This window comes from Triticum dicoccoides, chromosome 4A, assembly GCF_002162155.2.
Source record: "Triticum dicoccoides isolate Atlit2015 ecotype Zavitan chromosome 4A, WEW_v2.0, whole genome shotgun sequence".
In the NCBI taxonomy this organism is placed as follows: Eukaryota; Viridiplantae; Streptophyta; class Magnoliopsida; order Poales; family Poaceae; genus Triticum; species Triticum dicoccoides.
In genome coordinates, this window is record NC_041386.1 from 596,260,785 (window position 1) to 596,277,455 (window position 16,671).

The window sequence follows — 16,671 nt, forward strand, 5'->3', positions numbered from 1 at the left end:
GCAGAATGCTTTAATAGGGTGCTCAAGAGTGTACGTGCATTACCCGTGACGGCAATAGTTCAATAGACATTTGACAAGATGAATGCATACTTTTTAAAGTACTCAATGGAGACGGATAAGCAAATTGCTGGTGAGAACAAGGAAAAGCACAAGTATAATTTGCCACCAAAGGTTGAAGAATGGTTGTAATTTCAATCACGGAAGGCAGACCGAAGAAGTTGTACTATATGACGACAACGATTGGATGTATGAAGTGAGAAAGAGCCTGGAGGAAGCACAAACGATGGCCACCAACACGGAGGCCGGGCTTTCAAGGTCTCCCTAACACGGTGTGATTGCACTTGCATGAGGCCATCCTTGCTTCATATCCCATGCTCGCACTTGTTAAACGCATCCCGTGTTAGGAATGTGGACGTCAATCACCCTCTTATCGTGCGGGAGTTCGAGTTCTCAATCATGACGGTCAAGAATACATGGGCTTCCCGGTTTCAGCCATACTTGGACCAATCACAATGGCCGGAGTATCATGGATTTCAACTATGGCCGGACCCGGAATTGAAGGTCATTAGACAGGGAAGACGTAAGACAAAGCATCTTAGAGGTGACATGGACGGATGGGGCTGTGGTGGCGGTCGAGAAACCGGCACCGGCCAATTCCAAGAGCCTCGTGAGCAATCCCGTTGTGGGAGTGCAATGGTGGGGACACAACACAAGAACTTGTACCAAACCAAGAAAGAGATCAAAGAAAAATGATGCAAGCACAACCAAGCAAATGGTATCCAACCAAGTCAACCAAGGAGTAGCCAACCAAGTCAAACTAGTGCCCAAGTGCCAAACCAATCAAATCAACCAAGCCAACGAGGAACTAGGCAACAAAGAGGTAGTCAACTAGGTCTTAGAAGATGTCGTGGTGGTGGTAGAGACCGTGGTGGTGATAGAGGCCGTGGTGACAGTCTTGGCCGTCGTGGTGGTAGAGGCCGTGGTGACGGTCTTGGCCGTGGTGGTGGTGGTAGAGGTCGTGGTGATCGTCTTGGCTGTGGTGAAGGTCTTGGCCGTGGTGGTGGTAGAGGCCGTGGTGGTGGTCTAGGCCGCGGTGGTGGTAGAGGCCATGGTGATGGCCTAGTCCCTGGTGGTGGCTATGGCCGTGGTGGTGATCTTGGCCTTGGCGGCGGACGTAGTGGGGGAATGTTTTCTTAGCTCAATGGACCATTGTTGTACGCATGTCACTTGCTATTATCTTTTTATTTTGTTATTGTCATTTTGCATTGTGTGACTAACTATTATGTTGCCATTTTCGTAGGTATGGCGCCATTCCAACCCAACAACTTTATGTGTTATAAGTCCTATATGTGTGTATGACTATGTGATTTGGACAACTCTATGTGCTATGTCTCTTTTAAGTGTTTTGGACTACTGTATGTGCTATTACTTATGATTATGTGACATAGTATGCCAGCCACAAAACCCAAAAAGCATTATGTATGTGAAATCAGCAGACAGAGCAGCGCCCAGGGGTAAGGCGTTGCAGTATCTAGTGCAGCGCTCGACCCATAGGGGCCGCACACTGGAAAACCTATTGGACTGCTCTGTTGCTCTCTGGACTGGCATGTCCAGATGTGCAGCGCCCAAGGGACAGGCACTGCACTTGGGCGCTGCACATCTGGACAAGCTAGTCCAAAGAGCAACACAAGCATTCCAGTAGGTTTTCCCTCCGATAATTTTCTAAGTGTCTAGTGCAGCGCCTGACGCATGGGCGCTGCACCCTAACTTAGAAAAATTTCGGAGGGAAAACCTACTGGAATGCTTCTGTTACTCTCTGGACTGGCATGTCGAGACATGCAGCGCCCAAGGGACAGGCGCTTCACTATCTAGTGCAGCGCCCTTCCCTTGGGCGCGGCACGTGTGGACATGCCAGTCCAGAGATGAAGCATTCCAGTAGCCACTCGAGCTATGCAGCGCCTAAGAGCTAGGCGCTGCATGCTTTAATGTGCAGAGCCTAGGCCTTAGGCGCTGCACAGCTGTGTGTCACTTAGGTTGCAACCACCCCTCCCACCCACCCCCACCCCACACACACAAACCCTAAGCTCAGTGCCTCCCCTCTGCCCTCCTCTCTCCCCCTCTCAAATCCGGAGATTTTGTCTATGGATCTCGAAGGCAACCCCTACCTTAAGGTAATCTCCTCCGATCCCCTCATTTTCATCCAAATGAATTCTCACATTACCTCAAATCCTACTAGTTTGGGGAAACCCTAGTTGTTGATTGGATTTGGAAATTTGTGTGGAAATTTCTTGGGAAACCCTAGTTTTGGCTAGGGTTAGGCATTTGAATGTGTTCATGCATTTACCTATGTACATGTCAATGTGTTGAAATTTGTGGGGAAACCCTAGTTTTGTAGGCATGGCTTCATCCGGTTCCATGACGAGGCCACTGTGTGCTAACCAAGAATACATGCCGAACAAGTGGGAGGACGCATCTTTGGACAAGGTGAAGGAGAAATATGTCAACATCCCGCCATGTTGGTGTGGAGATGTTTACAAGGTGAAGGTATCTACCAACCGAAAGAAGTCATGGACGGAAGGGAGGAGATATTTTGTACGCCCGAACTATGCTTATGATTGTGCGATTCCAACTAACGCCTATGACCAACCACCGGTAAGCTAGAGAAGTAAAATGTTACTCTCAAATGTGTGTCAACACTAACAAAAAATTCGTATGCACTCACCGCCTCCTCTCTGCAAGTACTTCCCATGGATAGATCATGAAGTGCCAGAAGATGTCCAAAAGGACCAATATCAAGACTATCTCAGAAGCCAGCGGCGGTTCAAAGAATCGTTTCGAAGAGGCTTGGAGGAAGAGCGTCGTCAAAAGGAGAGGGTGGAGCGGAAGAAACGAGAGGAGGAGAGGGCACGCCAAGCGAAACTTGTTCATGAGTAGGAGAGGGCAAGAAAGCTTGCAAAGGCTCGCGAGGTGCAAGAGGAGGATTCAGCACGTGACAAGAAGGGAAAATGGCCTCGCTCGACTCAGTAGGGACTTCGCTTCGGTGCACTCGTCATGGAACCGGATGTACCCATGCGGTATTTGTCATGAATGTGTCGTGAACTTGTGAGGTTATGTGATATGTTGGTGAACTCTTAGTAGTGTTCTACTTGTGTTTGCGAAGTTGTACTAATGTTTGAATTGGATTAAGTGATGAACTCATCGGCATATTACTTCTGTTCGTTCAAATTGTTGTGAAGTTCAAGTTATTGTAAGTGTTGTGATGTTTACGTGATTTGAAATTGCTCTCAAAATAGCTCACGTTTCTGCAGTTTTGCAGTTAATAGAAGTGCGGCGCCCAGGACTGAGGCACTGCACTATATTGTACAACGCCCAATCAGGCGTCACACAATGTAGTGCAACGCCTGTGTCCTGGGCGTTGCACACTAACTTAGAAATTTTTGGCATGAAATCCTGCTGCAAAGTTTCGGTTGCTCTCTGGATCCGCATCCAGATGTGCAGCACCTCAGACATGGGCATTGCACTATACTGTGTGACGCTTGACTGTTAGGCGCTGCATAGTATAGTGTAGTGCCAGAGGCTACACTGCTGTTAACTGCAAAACTACAGAAACAAAAACTCTTTTGACAGCAATTTCAATTCAAAAGTGTAGTGCAGTGTTGTAAACTGCAGAAACTGAACAAACACAAGTAATAACTTGAACATCACATCATTTAGGACAATTCAAACATTACTACAAGTTCGCAAACACAAGTACCACACTACTAAGAGTTCACCAACACATCACATAACCTCACAAGTTCATCAACCTAATGAAACAGCGACAAGTTCAGTTTCATAATAAAAACGACAAGTACTAATGCCTTCCACGTGTGTTCCTTGTGCCACGCCTGCTAGCGGTCTAATTCCTCCTGCCAGGACGAGCATCCTCTGCCTCCACTTCCTCCTCCGCCTCATCATCCAAGCTCGGCATCCGCAAGCTCCATGCGACCACCTTTGGGTTGCCTCTGTTGTCAAAGTCGGTGGGTGTATACCGGCGTATGGGCTGCCTACACTTGAACATGTATGCAGACCGAACTTGAGCGTCCGCCAAAGTAATGTCGTCATCGATCTCATCAACCTATCACACAATAAAACAATATGGTAAAGACCGGCGTCGTGATCAAGTGAGAATTACATCTAAAAGATTAGTCATAGCTCTTGGGTGACCGCACCCTCATCATCCAGATAAGCATGTGAGGAACTCACATCGTTCCCCTCATGGTGAGATAAGTGGTCTGATGGTGTACCAGACCTAGAGGCATATGGTTCATCATATTCTGGGTCACGGCAACCGAGAAGGTTCGATAACCGCCTTAACTTCTAGGCCTGGCGCTGTAACATGAACAAGTGTATAAAATACCAAATCCGCAAGATATGTAACATGGACACCTGAGTGCGATATGTACCTTGAGAAATTTCCATAGTGGACCTTCATCATTGCCTTGTCCAACCAGTGTCTTCTCCAGAATAGACTGGCTTCCATCAGCTTGATCTGGTTGCGCTGCGGATGAGAACGAAGTAACATGTTAGCCATTCAAACATGTGTAATACGGCCAACGGGAAAGTAAAGAAGGGAACACTTTACCACATAGTTAATCACCAGAACAGCAGGGACTCCTAGCCCTTCCCTGACATCTTTTTTGTACTTCCCCTTTGATAGATCCTCAAATTTTAGGGGGTCTTCAAGAATGTCATCATTGTGTGCCGGCGGGCATATCTCAACTCGAGTATTTTCAAGAAGCCATCGTAAGTAGTTATCGAAAGCAAGTGAGCTATGCTCAAGAAGCTGGGCGTGTGCACTGTTATGAGCTTGCTCCACACAAAGATGAAAGTGGGTAACATACGAATTAGCATGATGCTTGTCCCAGTCCTTTATCTTCCGCTACTTTCTCCTGTCCAACCTGCATGGTAGAAAACCAAACATTAGCACAATCAAGAAGGAGTGGCGATGCTTAGTCAATACGGTTCATGCTCTCTTACTTATGAAGTGCTTTGTACGTGTCCGCCCAATCCGGCAGGTGAGGCTGGAATGGACCAAATTGATGATACACGCGATGTGGCAAATGGAGCTCAACCGCCCAGTTGCATATTAGTGGCCACTATATGAGCCAAAGATCCCTATCCCGCAAGCGCATCGGGTTGATGGCAAACTCTAGAGTGTACCCTACTGTGTCATTGGCGCCATATGGCTGTCATTGCACCTATGAAATAGGACAACAATGCAACATTGATGACAATTATTCAGGCAAGCATGAGAAATGACTGAAGTAATGTCCTCGTTCCCTACTCAGGAGAAATCGTGTCCAACTCGGCAATGCACTTTTGGTACATGAGATTGACATCGTTCGTCATCTCGGCCACCACATCCCACTTGTAAGCCCAAGTGGGGCGCCGTAATTCGTCGTCTTCATCCCAAGGATTAAACTTCGCGCTCTTCGGGTGTCCAACAGGCAGACGCTCCCAGCTCCATATAGAAAGTAGAAGCATATTACCACCAATGCCTGCCCTATATGTGATCCTGCTACACACATCATCCAGCTACATATGAAAGAAAACAATGTTAACTTGACAGCAAGGTACAATTATGCAAGAGTAGCTGAACCCCAGCTCCATCTGCTATCGAAGACGGTCAACGCCTTCAGCCACATCCATGGAGCGTTCTTGCCCGTGGACTCGGGAAACAAAGTCCTCGAGACAACGTACCACATATAGACATGAGCATGTGTCTGGATCACATCATCATTGGCATTCGCAGGGCAATGCGCAAAGTTCCTTTGAATCCACGTGAAAGCAGCTCCGGCTGCTTTCCTTTCCTTCTTCTTCTTCTTTTCTTCCTCCTCTACATCAGCCTCAGCCTCGGTAGGAGCCATACCAATAAGAGCAATCATCTGCTGGCGCCACCCATCAGAATCGGTGCTCATACAGAGAGGCCTCCCATCGATAGCAAGACCAGTGATCAAGGAGACATCCTCGAGCGTCACGGTCATCTCTCTAGTCCTAAAATGGAAATTGTGCGTCTCCGGCCTCCACCGATCAGCAAGAGCAGACACCAGTGGAGCGTTGAGGTTCGGCGTGGACTGGCTGACCAACTGAATCCACGGGAGGAGTCCTGCCTGCTGGATGTACGGTGTGTACCGCTCGTCGTACGGCATGGCAGGACCAGAGACCCCGTGATACCAAATCTTCAGAGGCTCAAGCTTCTGCAAAAAACAAGTAATGACAAATCTTAGGGCATGTCAATTTCAACTAAAGGCAAGTTTGCTAAATATTTAGATTACTCATTATTACCAGCCCCTTCCCGCGCATCATGTAGGCCCGGTGTTGTGTGTCATAGGCATCGTCGAGAAGCCAAACCATCCTTACAAAGTTCAAACAATATATGAATTTATCTCAAATATCGGTACAGACTAAACATCTCATATGTATTAATCTATAAGAATCTCAACATCTCCTTCTCACACAATGAATAGATGATTGTAAATTCTCATATATATCTCGTATGTCATATGTGTTCAAATAAACTCAACATCTCATATTTCAAATAAACTCAACATCTATGTTATATCTAAAAAAATCAACATCTCATATATATAGCTACAAAACTCAACATCTCAAATATATATATATATATATATATATATATATATATATATATATATATGGGTCTATTATGATAACATCCCTTAAGAGTCTTATTCTAATAACACTGCTTATTCTGATATAACAAAAAACAACCGCACGAGTGCCCGGAACCGAACTGCACGGTGAAAAAACCTACCACCTACCCCACTAGTGCCCAACACGACCCACCCCCACCCCCACGCTCACACACAACCCACCTCCCCTCCCACCTTCTTCCTCCTGCGGTTGCCACAGCCCCGCACCACCCTGCCTTCCTCTACGCGCTGCCACACCGACCACCCAGCCCAGCCTCGATCCGCCGAGCCAGCGCAACCTCCTCCGCCTTGCCCTGAAGCCACCGCTCCCGCCGCCCGGGCCCCGCCCCACCCCGGAGGCCCTTGAATTCCCGCACCAACCAGATTGGCCGCCCCCAGATTGGCCGCCCCCAGCCTCCCTCGCCGCCAAATTCGGGCCTCCCCCGGCCTCCCTTGCCGCCGGATCAGGCCGTCCCCGGCCTCCCTCTCGCCGGATCGGGCTGCCCCCGGCCTCTGTTTGCCGTCCTCCTCGGCAGCGGGATCCATCTTCCCCGCTGCCTACCGAGGTCACCGTGGCCCTCTCCTCCCCAGATCCGGCAAGCCCTCCATGGCTCTCTCCTCCTCGCGCCCCGCCGCGACCGGCCAGCGACCATCCTCGGATGCGGAATTTTAGAACAGCTGAACCGGGGTCGCGTTATCTTAGCGCTTGAATCGTTGTGTTGTACCTCGAGATGTCCGTCACGGAATCCAGTTACGAGCCTGTTACGAGCCTAGGCGACGGGTTGAATCGACGTGAGCCTACACTCTGCACAGGTTTGGTCGTTTCCGCTCACACAGTATGCGGAGCCATGCCCGTGAGGCCGTGGGCCCGTGATGCGCGCAGTGACTCGTTGGTGATCTTCTGTGGTCATTTGTACACCATATTCGTAGTTTTTGTCATAGAAAATCCCGCATCATATAAAGCTGCATGTGAAACGAGACGTATCTGAGACAAGTTTTTTCCAACGCCCGGCCGGACAGGGTAATATGCATAGTCTCCCATGTCGCCAATGTCAGACGTGTCACGTGTTTGTTTCCTATCATGAAAGAAAAACTTTGTTGAGCATTTGCGGTTCATGTATTGCTATTATTATACAATTAAATCTATTCTATTTTGAGCTATGCGTACGTGTACTTAAAACAAAATGAGAGATGTACAAGGACTTCTTCCTTACAAAGCTCATCTGCATTCAATCCAAACATACCAGACTCAGGTTCATATGCAGTGGAGACAACCGCACATAGCTCCCTGAAAAAGAATCAAGAAAGGTGATGGCACATCAGCTCACTCCATGATGCCGTTTTTTCAAACCAAAGCTGCACAAAAAAGAAACCCACGCATAGTATGTCAGTACCACAACTTAGCGAGCAACCGCACACTATCTCCTGCATCGACTTGATTCTTTCTGCATTCAGTCAGCTTTGCCCATATCTAATACCGAATCCAACTTCCCATGAATACAGACTGTAGAAGTCGTATGCATCGTCCAAAGAATCGAAACTTATTCCTAATTCTGGTTTAATCACACTCTTTGTCGGTTCCTCAGCAAACTTCCGTATAGATTGGTCCAGTGCGTTCATCCGTGGAGCGCACGAAGTTCTGTCTGGCAGTGCACTCCCTCTTAAGCTGCAGCAATAATGCTTCGTCCAGTCAATTGACACAAAACTGGTGTGTTGCAGACCGTAGCGTTTTCTCAGGAAATTGTTAACTGGTTTGTCAAAACATTTAATCCACGGACTCCTGATATGTAACCTGGTTCGTGGCAACGCTCCTCTTATGTGAAATTCTAAAAACCTTTCGACATCTAACCTGAAACACGCCAAAACCAAATACCTGCTCCCATGATTTCAAATTAACTAAATATATTGTTTGGCGAATCACCATCAGAGTCCTTGAACTTAACTGCCTGTCTACAAATGCACTCAAATTCACTATACAATCAGACCATGGGGACGAGACGGCTCACCTTTTCGTCCATCGAGGTGCCTCCCCATTAACCAGATTCACCATTTGAATCCTCCGGGCCAAGAGCGCCAGCCTCCCCCTGGGCAGCAGCCTCAGCGGCACCGGATCCGGGTGCTCAAGGTTATCCGCGAACTCTTCTCGAAGTGGGAATCTGCGGGCACTGGAGTTCAAGAAGAGGTCTATGAATCAATATAGGGGCGGCAGAAAAGAAGAGCTTACCTGTCCACCAGATCTAGCACGAACTCCGGGTCGCTCTCCTCCATTCTACCACACCGCAAGCCGTCCTCAACGCCGCCCTCGTTCCCTCGAGATCCAAGAGCAACCCCGCAATGACGGGGCCACGCCGACGGGTTGACGGCTTTGGATTTCCACGCTCCCTGGACTAACGACCTGTGCCATGGCACAGCCCATCCCCGTGACCGAGCCGTCCGCGGACCTAATCTGGCCTGCAGAACACAGAGGACCACGAATAATCACCCTCCTGATATGTACCTGATGCCAAAATACATCCCAACATCCAAAGAACCTATGCGCATAGCTGAGATCAAAGATTTACCTGTGCTAGATCCGTACAATGGCCCGCGGCGCGAGATGACAGAGGCGGTGCCCGCTGCGGCCCGGCGCTGGATTCCCGCCCGTCCCGGTGCCTCCTCTTGTACCAGAAACTCCAGCCTCCCGCTCAGATTTGGGTTCTCTCCATGCTCTGCCTTAGATGAACCCCCCTCCCCCGCCTAGCCTGCTCCTAGAGGCAAGAGGAGGAACGCACATGGACCAGAGTCACGGGCTGCCTCCTGGAGTGTCCGATAGTTGTTTGTCCTTGACTCTAGCTGAACAGTACCCTGCGCTATGCAGTAGGCAGATCACGGTGGAAGGTACTGCTAACCCACTCGATATAACCGTGGCTCGACGATCTTACGGGAACTGCTGGCACATATCCCGAGGCATATGGACGCACCAGATAAGAGGGCCAGGGTGCAGATGTTCTATTATATATTTTCGGACCATCCTCCCCTCGTTGGCGCACCGCGGTGGTCGTTGCGCCCCCAGGGCACCTCCCAGCGCGAGGAGGCACTAGATCGAGGCCGCGGTGGCCCTCCCACCGACGAATCCAAAGCCACAGCGGCCCCCTCACAACGCCGCGCCGCCAGATCCGGTGCCCCACGCTGCCCCTCCACCTACCAGGAGCGGTTTCCCCCTCCACGCGACGGCTACCACTAGGTGGCTGGCGGTCTCCCATGTGCCTTCTCCCTCGCCGGCGGCCACGACCAGCGGTGCACTCTGGTGGTCACTGAAGTGTGCGGGCATGCCGACTGCCGTTCTCTGTGTTCCTCTTTTGAAATTTCGTGTCATTGTAATCAGGGAGTTCACTCCTACGTAGAGCAGATTAGCCCATAGACCAGTGCAGTTCGCTCCTCTCCATTACCCCTCCCCATGGACGGAAGTAGCACACATCAACGCCCCGTGCTCACTGTTCTCCCATTGCAGCTCACTTCGGCGCTCTCTGCAGTTTGTGGTGTGCTCGGATGTAGTGTAGCAGGCAACTGAATGGTTTGTAGCTCACTCTGGCGCTCTCTGCAGTTTGTGGCATGCTCAGATGCAGTGCAGCAGGCACATGCGTGCAGTCCACTAGCGTGGCCGGAGTGTTCCTTCTGTTCTTTCAATTTTTGTTTTCCGCAGTTTGGATGCAAAGACGTTGCAGTGCAGCCCGCGGGACGACAGACGCAAAATTTTGCATTCCATTGCGGGCGTCTGCTACCACGATTCACTTCTTTATATTGTATAGACAAAACTTGTTGATAATCATTGCAGTTCGTTGTGGGGTCCCGGTGGTTCTCTTTGTACAAAAACAACAATGTTTGCATATTTGAAGTGGCTTGGTAGTTTTCTAGTTAAAAAGCGATGTGACGCAGCTCACTGTGAATTGCTAAGTGGTCCACTTAGTAAGAGTATAAATTTTGATGCAACTCATTAACATTGATGATGTAGTCGAGGTAAATTTCAAAGAAGTTTAAAAAAGACAAAACCACCTATGGTGAAAAAGGCAACAAAAACTCGCCTATGGTGAAACTTTGTGGTCCACCGTCGAATGGCTGTGTGTGTGGATGTTTAAAAATAATGAAAATATAGAGTATATGTTTTGAAGCTCACTTTGTTCTCCCACGTGGTTCACTATAATAAAACTCCTCCATTGTTCACTATATCAAATGCAACGCTGCAGTGCGTTTGGCCCTCCGATGTGGTTCACTTTTGAGAGTGATGGTGTTCACTTGTGCCCAACATGAAAATGCGAAAAAAATAGCAAAACAACAATAGTAATGCGGTTTACTTCGATATATGTCGTGGTTCACTTGCCCCGTCACTGCGGTCCACTCGTTCACAAAAAAATTGAAAAAAAAGACAACAAAAACTCGTTTGACAAAATGTACGTCCGATAACGGAAATCATGAAGTTCACTTGACTCTCTGATGCAGTGCGATTTTCGACTGAAGCAGTGCGGTTTTCTGTCGGATAAAGTCCACTCGTCGATTTGGGTGTCGCGGAAAGCAGAGTGTTTCGCATTTCGTTAATTTTAAAACTGTTATTAAACCGTAAGGACTTAGAGAGTGCGTTCTACATGAAAAAGTTTTGTCTCGTTGATATCTTTCCAACGGCATATCATTTGAATCATTTCGACAAGCGGTTTGTAAAAAAATCGTGAAAAACGACCGCTGCCACTCATCGTCCACCGCACCATTTTCAAAATTAACTTAAAACCATAAGAAATCTCAAAACCATTTCTACATATGAGAGTTGCGCCTTGTCCATAGCTTTCCAACGATGTATTACACGCCTCATTTCCACAAACGGTTTGAAAACTAGAGCAAAAACAGTTCCGAAAATTGCAAAAAATTCAAAAAAACATAATTCCGCGATTTAGTAAATTTGAAACTGCTCTTAAACCGTAACGAATTAGAGAAAATAATAGATATAAAACAGATACGCCTCGATGATATCTTTCCAACGGCGTATCATTTGCCTTGTTGCGATGAGCAGTTTAGAAAAAAACATGAAAATACGCTCGCCGCCACTAGTCATCCGCCGCATCATTTTTGAATCTGCTCTTAAACCGAGAGGAATCTTGAAAAGTGTTCAACATGGAGAAGTTGCGCCTAATCAATATCTTCTCAACGGTATATTATACGCCTCGTTCCTATAAATGGTTAAAAAATTAGAGTGAAAACTGTATCGGAAAAACACTGCATGCAGTATTTTTTTTGACCAAAGAACAGTAGGGTAATCCCCCTACTGTGAGTCATTTTCATTTATAATAAAGAAGTCAATAAATTACATGAATATGTGGTTGTTGGGGGGACAACCAAATAGGAACAATCTAGGGGGGTGGGGGAAGAAATTAAATTCGGCACGAAGTTCACTCGTGTGAGTACTGCAGCACACTTGGTTCAAACAATGACGTGCACTTGCATTGAGCGTGCAGTGCGGAAGTGTTATCAGAATAACTATTCTGATAAAATTATCAGAATAAACCGGCTGTATATAAAGGACCGTGCTAACGACCAGTCGACTGGTCGTTAGCGACAGATGCGGACGAATATCTCCTCTCCCCTAATCACGCATGCACATTGCATGCAAACTTCCCTCGCATGCACGCGCATGTAGACTCTTTCTGTTGGATAATTGTTGCATGCAGAAAAAACAAAAAACCTGATGTCATCAAAGATTTCATCTAAAAATAGAATTCAAAATGTTTTGTACCTCAAATCGTCGCTTCGATTGAAAAACCGTTTTCACATAAAAGATTCGTAGCGACGAGATCTACGAAACTAGATCCCATGTTGATACATTTCGATGACTTTTTTTTCTGGTAAAAAGTTACCACATGTGCTACATAAGTTATCATGCCTGTGGTGCATAAGTTATCATGTTATTTACATAGAAATTACCCAGACATAAAAATGTTCCTCCAACCTTCTCTTCACAAGCACATGCGGACATGCATTAGAGAGAATATGTACGCTTGTAAACAGTAATTTCAAAAACAACTGCAAGAAAATTCAAAAAAATATGAAAAAAAATTGGCATCAAAGAGGCTCGGGTCTGCAAGGTGCGTGCAAATTTTATTTGTGTTTGGACACTGTAGGAGCTCGTGGAGAAAAAAACAAAATTTGGCTTGGGAAAAAATTTGGAAAAAATGACTATTTTGTTTTTTGTATTCTGGAAGTCCTATAGTGTCCAAACACAAATAAAATTTGCACGCACCTTGCAGACCCAAGCCTCTTTGATGCCAATTTTTTTCATATTTTTTTGAATTTTCTTGCAATTCTTTTTTGAATTTACTGTTCACAAGCGTACATATTAACTGTTTTTCCTCGTCACGATCTTTTGGAATGTCCAAATAGCATGAAAACTTGCACGCACCTTGCACACATGAGTATTTTCGATCTCACAATATTTCAGATTTTTTAGAACTTTTTTGCTATTTTTTTAGGATGGTCAAAGCCCTTTGACCGGCTTTGACCGGCTTTGACCGGACGGTAACGGCGCAGAAGGGCATTTCTATAAGGGCACCTAACGGCGGAGGGGCAAATTTGAGCAGGCTTTGAAATTAGGGGCAAATCTGAGAGTGGGCGCAAATTAGGGGCATACATGTAAATGTCCCAATATTTTAAGTCATCCTTGTCCTCCCTGTTTGAAACTTTAAAATGTTTTACAGGTCAAAACCGTTGGTCCAATGGAAAAGTTGTTTTCACATATAAAATCTATCACGACGAGACTTTCGAAACTAGATCTCATGTTGATATGTTCTGACGACTTTTGTTCATGCAAATAGTTACAGTTGGGCTAAGTAAGTTATCAGGTCTGACGAGTGTCTATTATCATGTTATTTAAACATGAGTTACCGTGGTACATTTTTAACAACATGAGTTGTTATCGGGGAGGGGGGAATTGTTTTCAAACAACTTCCTCCCCTCCAACCACCCCTGGATCAAACTTATCGTGGTATTTATATGTAAGTTAACACCCCCCCCCCTCCCGGGTAAAGTTATCATGGCATTTGCGCTTGAGTTATCAAGGTTGTGGTGTGTAAATTGTCGTGCTATTTATGCTGAAGCTATCGGGGATGTCTTCAACAACTTTTTCTCCCAGTTCAAAGTTATCATGGTGTTTGTGCGTGAGTTATCAGGTCCGTGCTATGTAAATAATCATGCTATTTATGCAGTAGCTATCGGGGGTGTCTTCAACAATTTTTTCTCTCGGGTCAAAGTTATCACGGTGTTTGTGCATGAGTTATCATGTCTGTGATGTGTAAATTATCATATTATTTTCGCATAAGCTACTAGGAGTGTATTATACCACATGCAGCCAGATAACTACGAAAATGAACCGTGTTGATAACTATAGTACATTTGGCCCGATAACTGCATAGTAACCATATTGGTAACTATTGTACATCTAGCCCGATAACTACAAATAACCATGTTGGTAACTATAGTACATCTAACCCGATAACTACAAAATAACCATGTTGGTAACTATAGTACATCTAGCCCGATAACTTCAAGAAGCTACCGCCGTCTCGTCTTCATGAGCTGGACACAAACCCTAGCAAAACTTAAAGCACCAAAAAACAGAGTCCTCCCGCCGGCAAGCGCCGGGATCCACTGCGCACCCATGGCAATAACGCCACCGGTGACGTGGTACATCGACGGCGCTGCCGACGGGAGGTAGAAATCCTAACCGCCTTTTCGTTCATTGAGGTGAGACCCGTAGGATTGCATGACATTCTATGTTATTTGCATAGGAGTTGCAGAGATATGTTTCTAACTTTTTTTTTCAGGATCGAAGCTATCATGATGTTTGTACGTAAACTATCAGGTCTGCGATTTATAAATTATCGTATTATTTTCGTAGGAGTTAATAGTGTATCTTGCAAACAACTTTTCTTTCTGGATCAAAGTTACCGTAGTATTTCCACGTAAATTAATGGGACTGCGGTGCGTAAAAATAGTGTATGATGCACCAAAGAAATCCGTGAGAAAAACAACCCTAGAAGTATCCATGTATATACAATCAAGAAAAAAATACCTTTGTATACGATGTTTTACTTATGACGTGCATATGATTGTATAAATTAGTTACATAAGGATTTCATCTAACAGTGATTAGTTAGTATGGCACATGCATCAAATGCAAAAAATATTGGATATGCGCTGGTAGTTGAAGACAACGAGTTCAAAAGAGTTGATCGCTTCATACTAGACAACAAAAGCGTTTGGTTGAGATGGTTCTCCCGATCAGCTCACTGTTGGAAGAGCGGAGTTCGATTCCTGCTTAATGACCCTTTCATTTTGGATTTACAAGCGCTCTGGGCCCACCATACCAAAGTTGGAAACTGAACGCACAATCAACTCCCACCTTCTCTCATTGAACGCGCGCGGCAGAGATGCCTCAAAGGAGGACGTTTCCTTTTAAATCGCTAACCGCCCGTCCTAGCCGCTGGATCGCGATAGCACGACTAAAAAGTCGTTTGGATCTGTTGCAAACGTCTAGTCGGACGGATTTTAGCTTTCTCGATATATAAAATAAACAATCTAGGTTTCACTAACAAGAATCATATATTGTGAACTAATGAACAATACTAATACATTAACACTACTAGAAGAACGCCCGTGCGTTGCAACGGGGCCACATTAACTTTAAGAGTTCAATATTATGATATTGGCGACCTTTTTTACCATCAAATCCTCACACACACTCTCTCCCTCCCTCTTCCTCACTCTCTCTCCCCCTCTCTCTAACACACACACATATTCATCTTATTGGGTACGGGCCATAATCCATCTATTTCACACACACACGCTAGTGCATAATAATATGGATTATGTGTATTATATTTGCCACCAGATCTGAGGGAATTGATTTCATGTAAATCGGCCAGCCACAGCTCCAAGAATACGCGGAAGAGGTGGCCCGGGTCAGCATCGGCGCCGTCCGGCGCGGGCCACGGGCCCGCTTCCAAGTGCACGTGCAATGCATGTCTTCACAAATATTATAACCAGATGTGAGAAATCACATACTAACATGATGTTGCAATCAATTTGTAATTAAAGAAGCCAAAAGTCTTTTTTCTTAAACCAGAATTCCTTATGCTGGAGTTTAAACAAACCCTACAATAACATGATCATTTTTTTTGCTCTACTTAATTATCACCTAATTAAGCAAATGCATGACTTATGAAGCGGATAAGAAATCATGTTAACTTGGAACTAAAATTCCAACAAAAGAGTGAGGAACAAACCTTTTTATCATTGCTCTGACACTACTAGAAAAACCGCTACTAATGACGCACCTAATTTGGCCATTAATGGCGCATCACCGGTGCGCCATTACTAGCACGCCATTAGTATTTTTTTACTAATGGCGCACTACTGGTGCGCCATTAATATCTGGTATACTAATGGCGCACCACTGGTGCGCCATTAGTATAGGCCACGGTGCGCCATTAGTATGCCTTCCAGGGGCCATGTATACCCAGGTGCTTTGGCATACTAATGGCGCACGACAACGAGATGCGCCATTAGTAACTTCGGCATACTAATGGCGCACTGTTTAGTGATGCGCCATTAGTGATGCGCCATTTTGAATCTAGATCTGGATCGTGATTTTTTGCCCATTTTTTGCTCGTTTTTTTGCTCGTTTTTTGGCACGACATTATTTCAAATTTTGTTTCTGTTTTTGGATCTTGTACGTTCTTTTGCCGTGTTCTTTTGCCGGAGAGGAGTTCGCCGAAGAGGAGGAGGAGGAGGTCACCGGAGACGCGCTCGCCTACATCGCCGGAGAGAAGGATGAGGAGGTCGCTGGAGAGGAGTTCACCGGAGCAGCGGAGAGGAGAAAGGAGAAACCATGAGGGGATGGGAGGAGAGGAGAGGAGGAGGAGCTCACCGGAGAGGAGGGAGGAGGAGCTCACCGGAG

General features: G+C 46.2%; 2 protein-coding genes across 7 annotated transcripts; both read right to left on the reverse strand.

Moving 5' to 3' along the window:
* Positions 1 to 3,699: 3,699 nt before the first annotated feature.
* LOC119287158 (protein MAIN-LIKE 2-like) lies at positions 3,700 to 6,671 on the reverse strand. 4 transcript variants are annotated; one of them, XR_005140758.1, is made up of 7 exons: positions 6,328 to 6,671; positions 5,743 to 6,239; positions 5,020 to 5,577; positions 4,625 to 4,940; positions 4,446 to 4,540; positions 4,246 to 4,371; positions 3,700 to 4,117 (listed from the first exon to the last, which is right to left on the reverse strand). XR_005140758.1 is itself a non-coding variant. In XM_037566680.1 (2 exons), exons 1-2 carry the CDS (start codon positions 6,394 to 6,396, stop codon positions 5,622 to 5,624), a joined length of 687 nt encoding a protein of 228 aa, XP_037422577.1. In that variant the 5' UTR covers positions 6,397 to 6,665; the 3' UTR covers positions 5,583 to 5,621. The 4 variants fall into 4 exon arrangements, 1 of the variants encoding a protein (XP_037422577.1); XR_005140757.1 differs by having other exon boundaries at positions 4,625 to 4,756; positions 4,884 to 4,940; positions 5,020 to 6,239; XR_005140756.1 differs by having other exon boundaries at positions 5,020 to 5,240; positions 5,327 to 6,239; positions 6,328 to 6,670.
* A 597-nt stretch (positions 6,672 to 7,268) lies between these two features.
* On the reverse strand, positions 7,269 to 9,525 carry LOC119287159. Of its 3 annotated transcripts, none has more exons than XM_037566683.1 (5): positions 9,257 to 9,525; positions 8,920 to 9,146; positions 8,702 to 8,851; positions 7,940 to 7,983; positions 7,269 to 7,771 (listed from the first exon to the last, which is right to left on the reverse strand). In XM_037566683.1, the coding sequence occupies exons 2-5, from the start codon at positions 8,961 to 8,963 to the stop codon at positions 7,632 to 7,634; spliced, it is 378 nt and encodes a 125-aa protein (XP_037422580.1). In that variant the 5' UTR covers positions 8,964 to 9,146; positions 9,257 to 9,525; the 3' UTR covers positions 7,269 to 7,631. The 3 variants fall into 3 exon arrangements, with proteins under 3 accessions (XP_037422580.1, XP_037422581.1, XP_037422579.1); XM_037566684.1 differs by having other exon boundaries at positions 7,910 to 7,983; XM_037566682.1 differs by lacking the exons at positions 7,269 to 7,771; positions 7,940 to 7,983 and adding an exon at positions 7,990 to 8,361.
* Positions 9,526 to 16,671: the final 7,146 nt, after the last annotated feature.

What these genes read in the sequence shown, in the direction of transcription:
- LOC119287158 (XM_037566680.1), bottom strand. Translation starts at nt 6,396, where the DNA reads ATGGTTTGGCTTCTCGACGATGCCTATGACACACAACACCGGGCCTAC. An exon ending in TGATGCGCGGGAAGGGGCTG is followed by an intron (nt 6,240 to 6,327) that starts GTAATAATGAGT and finishes TGTTTTTTGCAG; the next exon opens with AAGCTTGAGCCTCTGAAGAT.
- LOC119287159 (XM_037566682.1), bottom strand. Translation starts at nt 8,963, where the DNA reads ATGGAGGAGAGCGACCCGGAGTTCGTGCTAGATCTGGTGGACAG. An exon ending in GTGCTAGATCTGGTGGACAG is followed by an intron (nt 8,852 to 8,919) that starts GTAAGCTCTTCT and finishes CAGTGCCCGCAG; the next exon opens with ATTCCCACTTCGAGAAGAGT. An exon ending in GCACCTCGATGGACGAAAAG is followed by an intron (nt 8,362 to 8,701) that starts GTGAGCCGTCTC and finishes TTATTGCTGCAG; the next exon opens with CTTAAGAGGGAGTGCACTGC.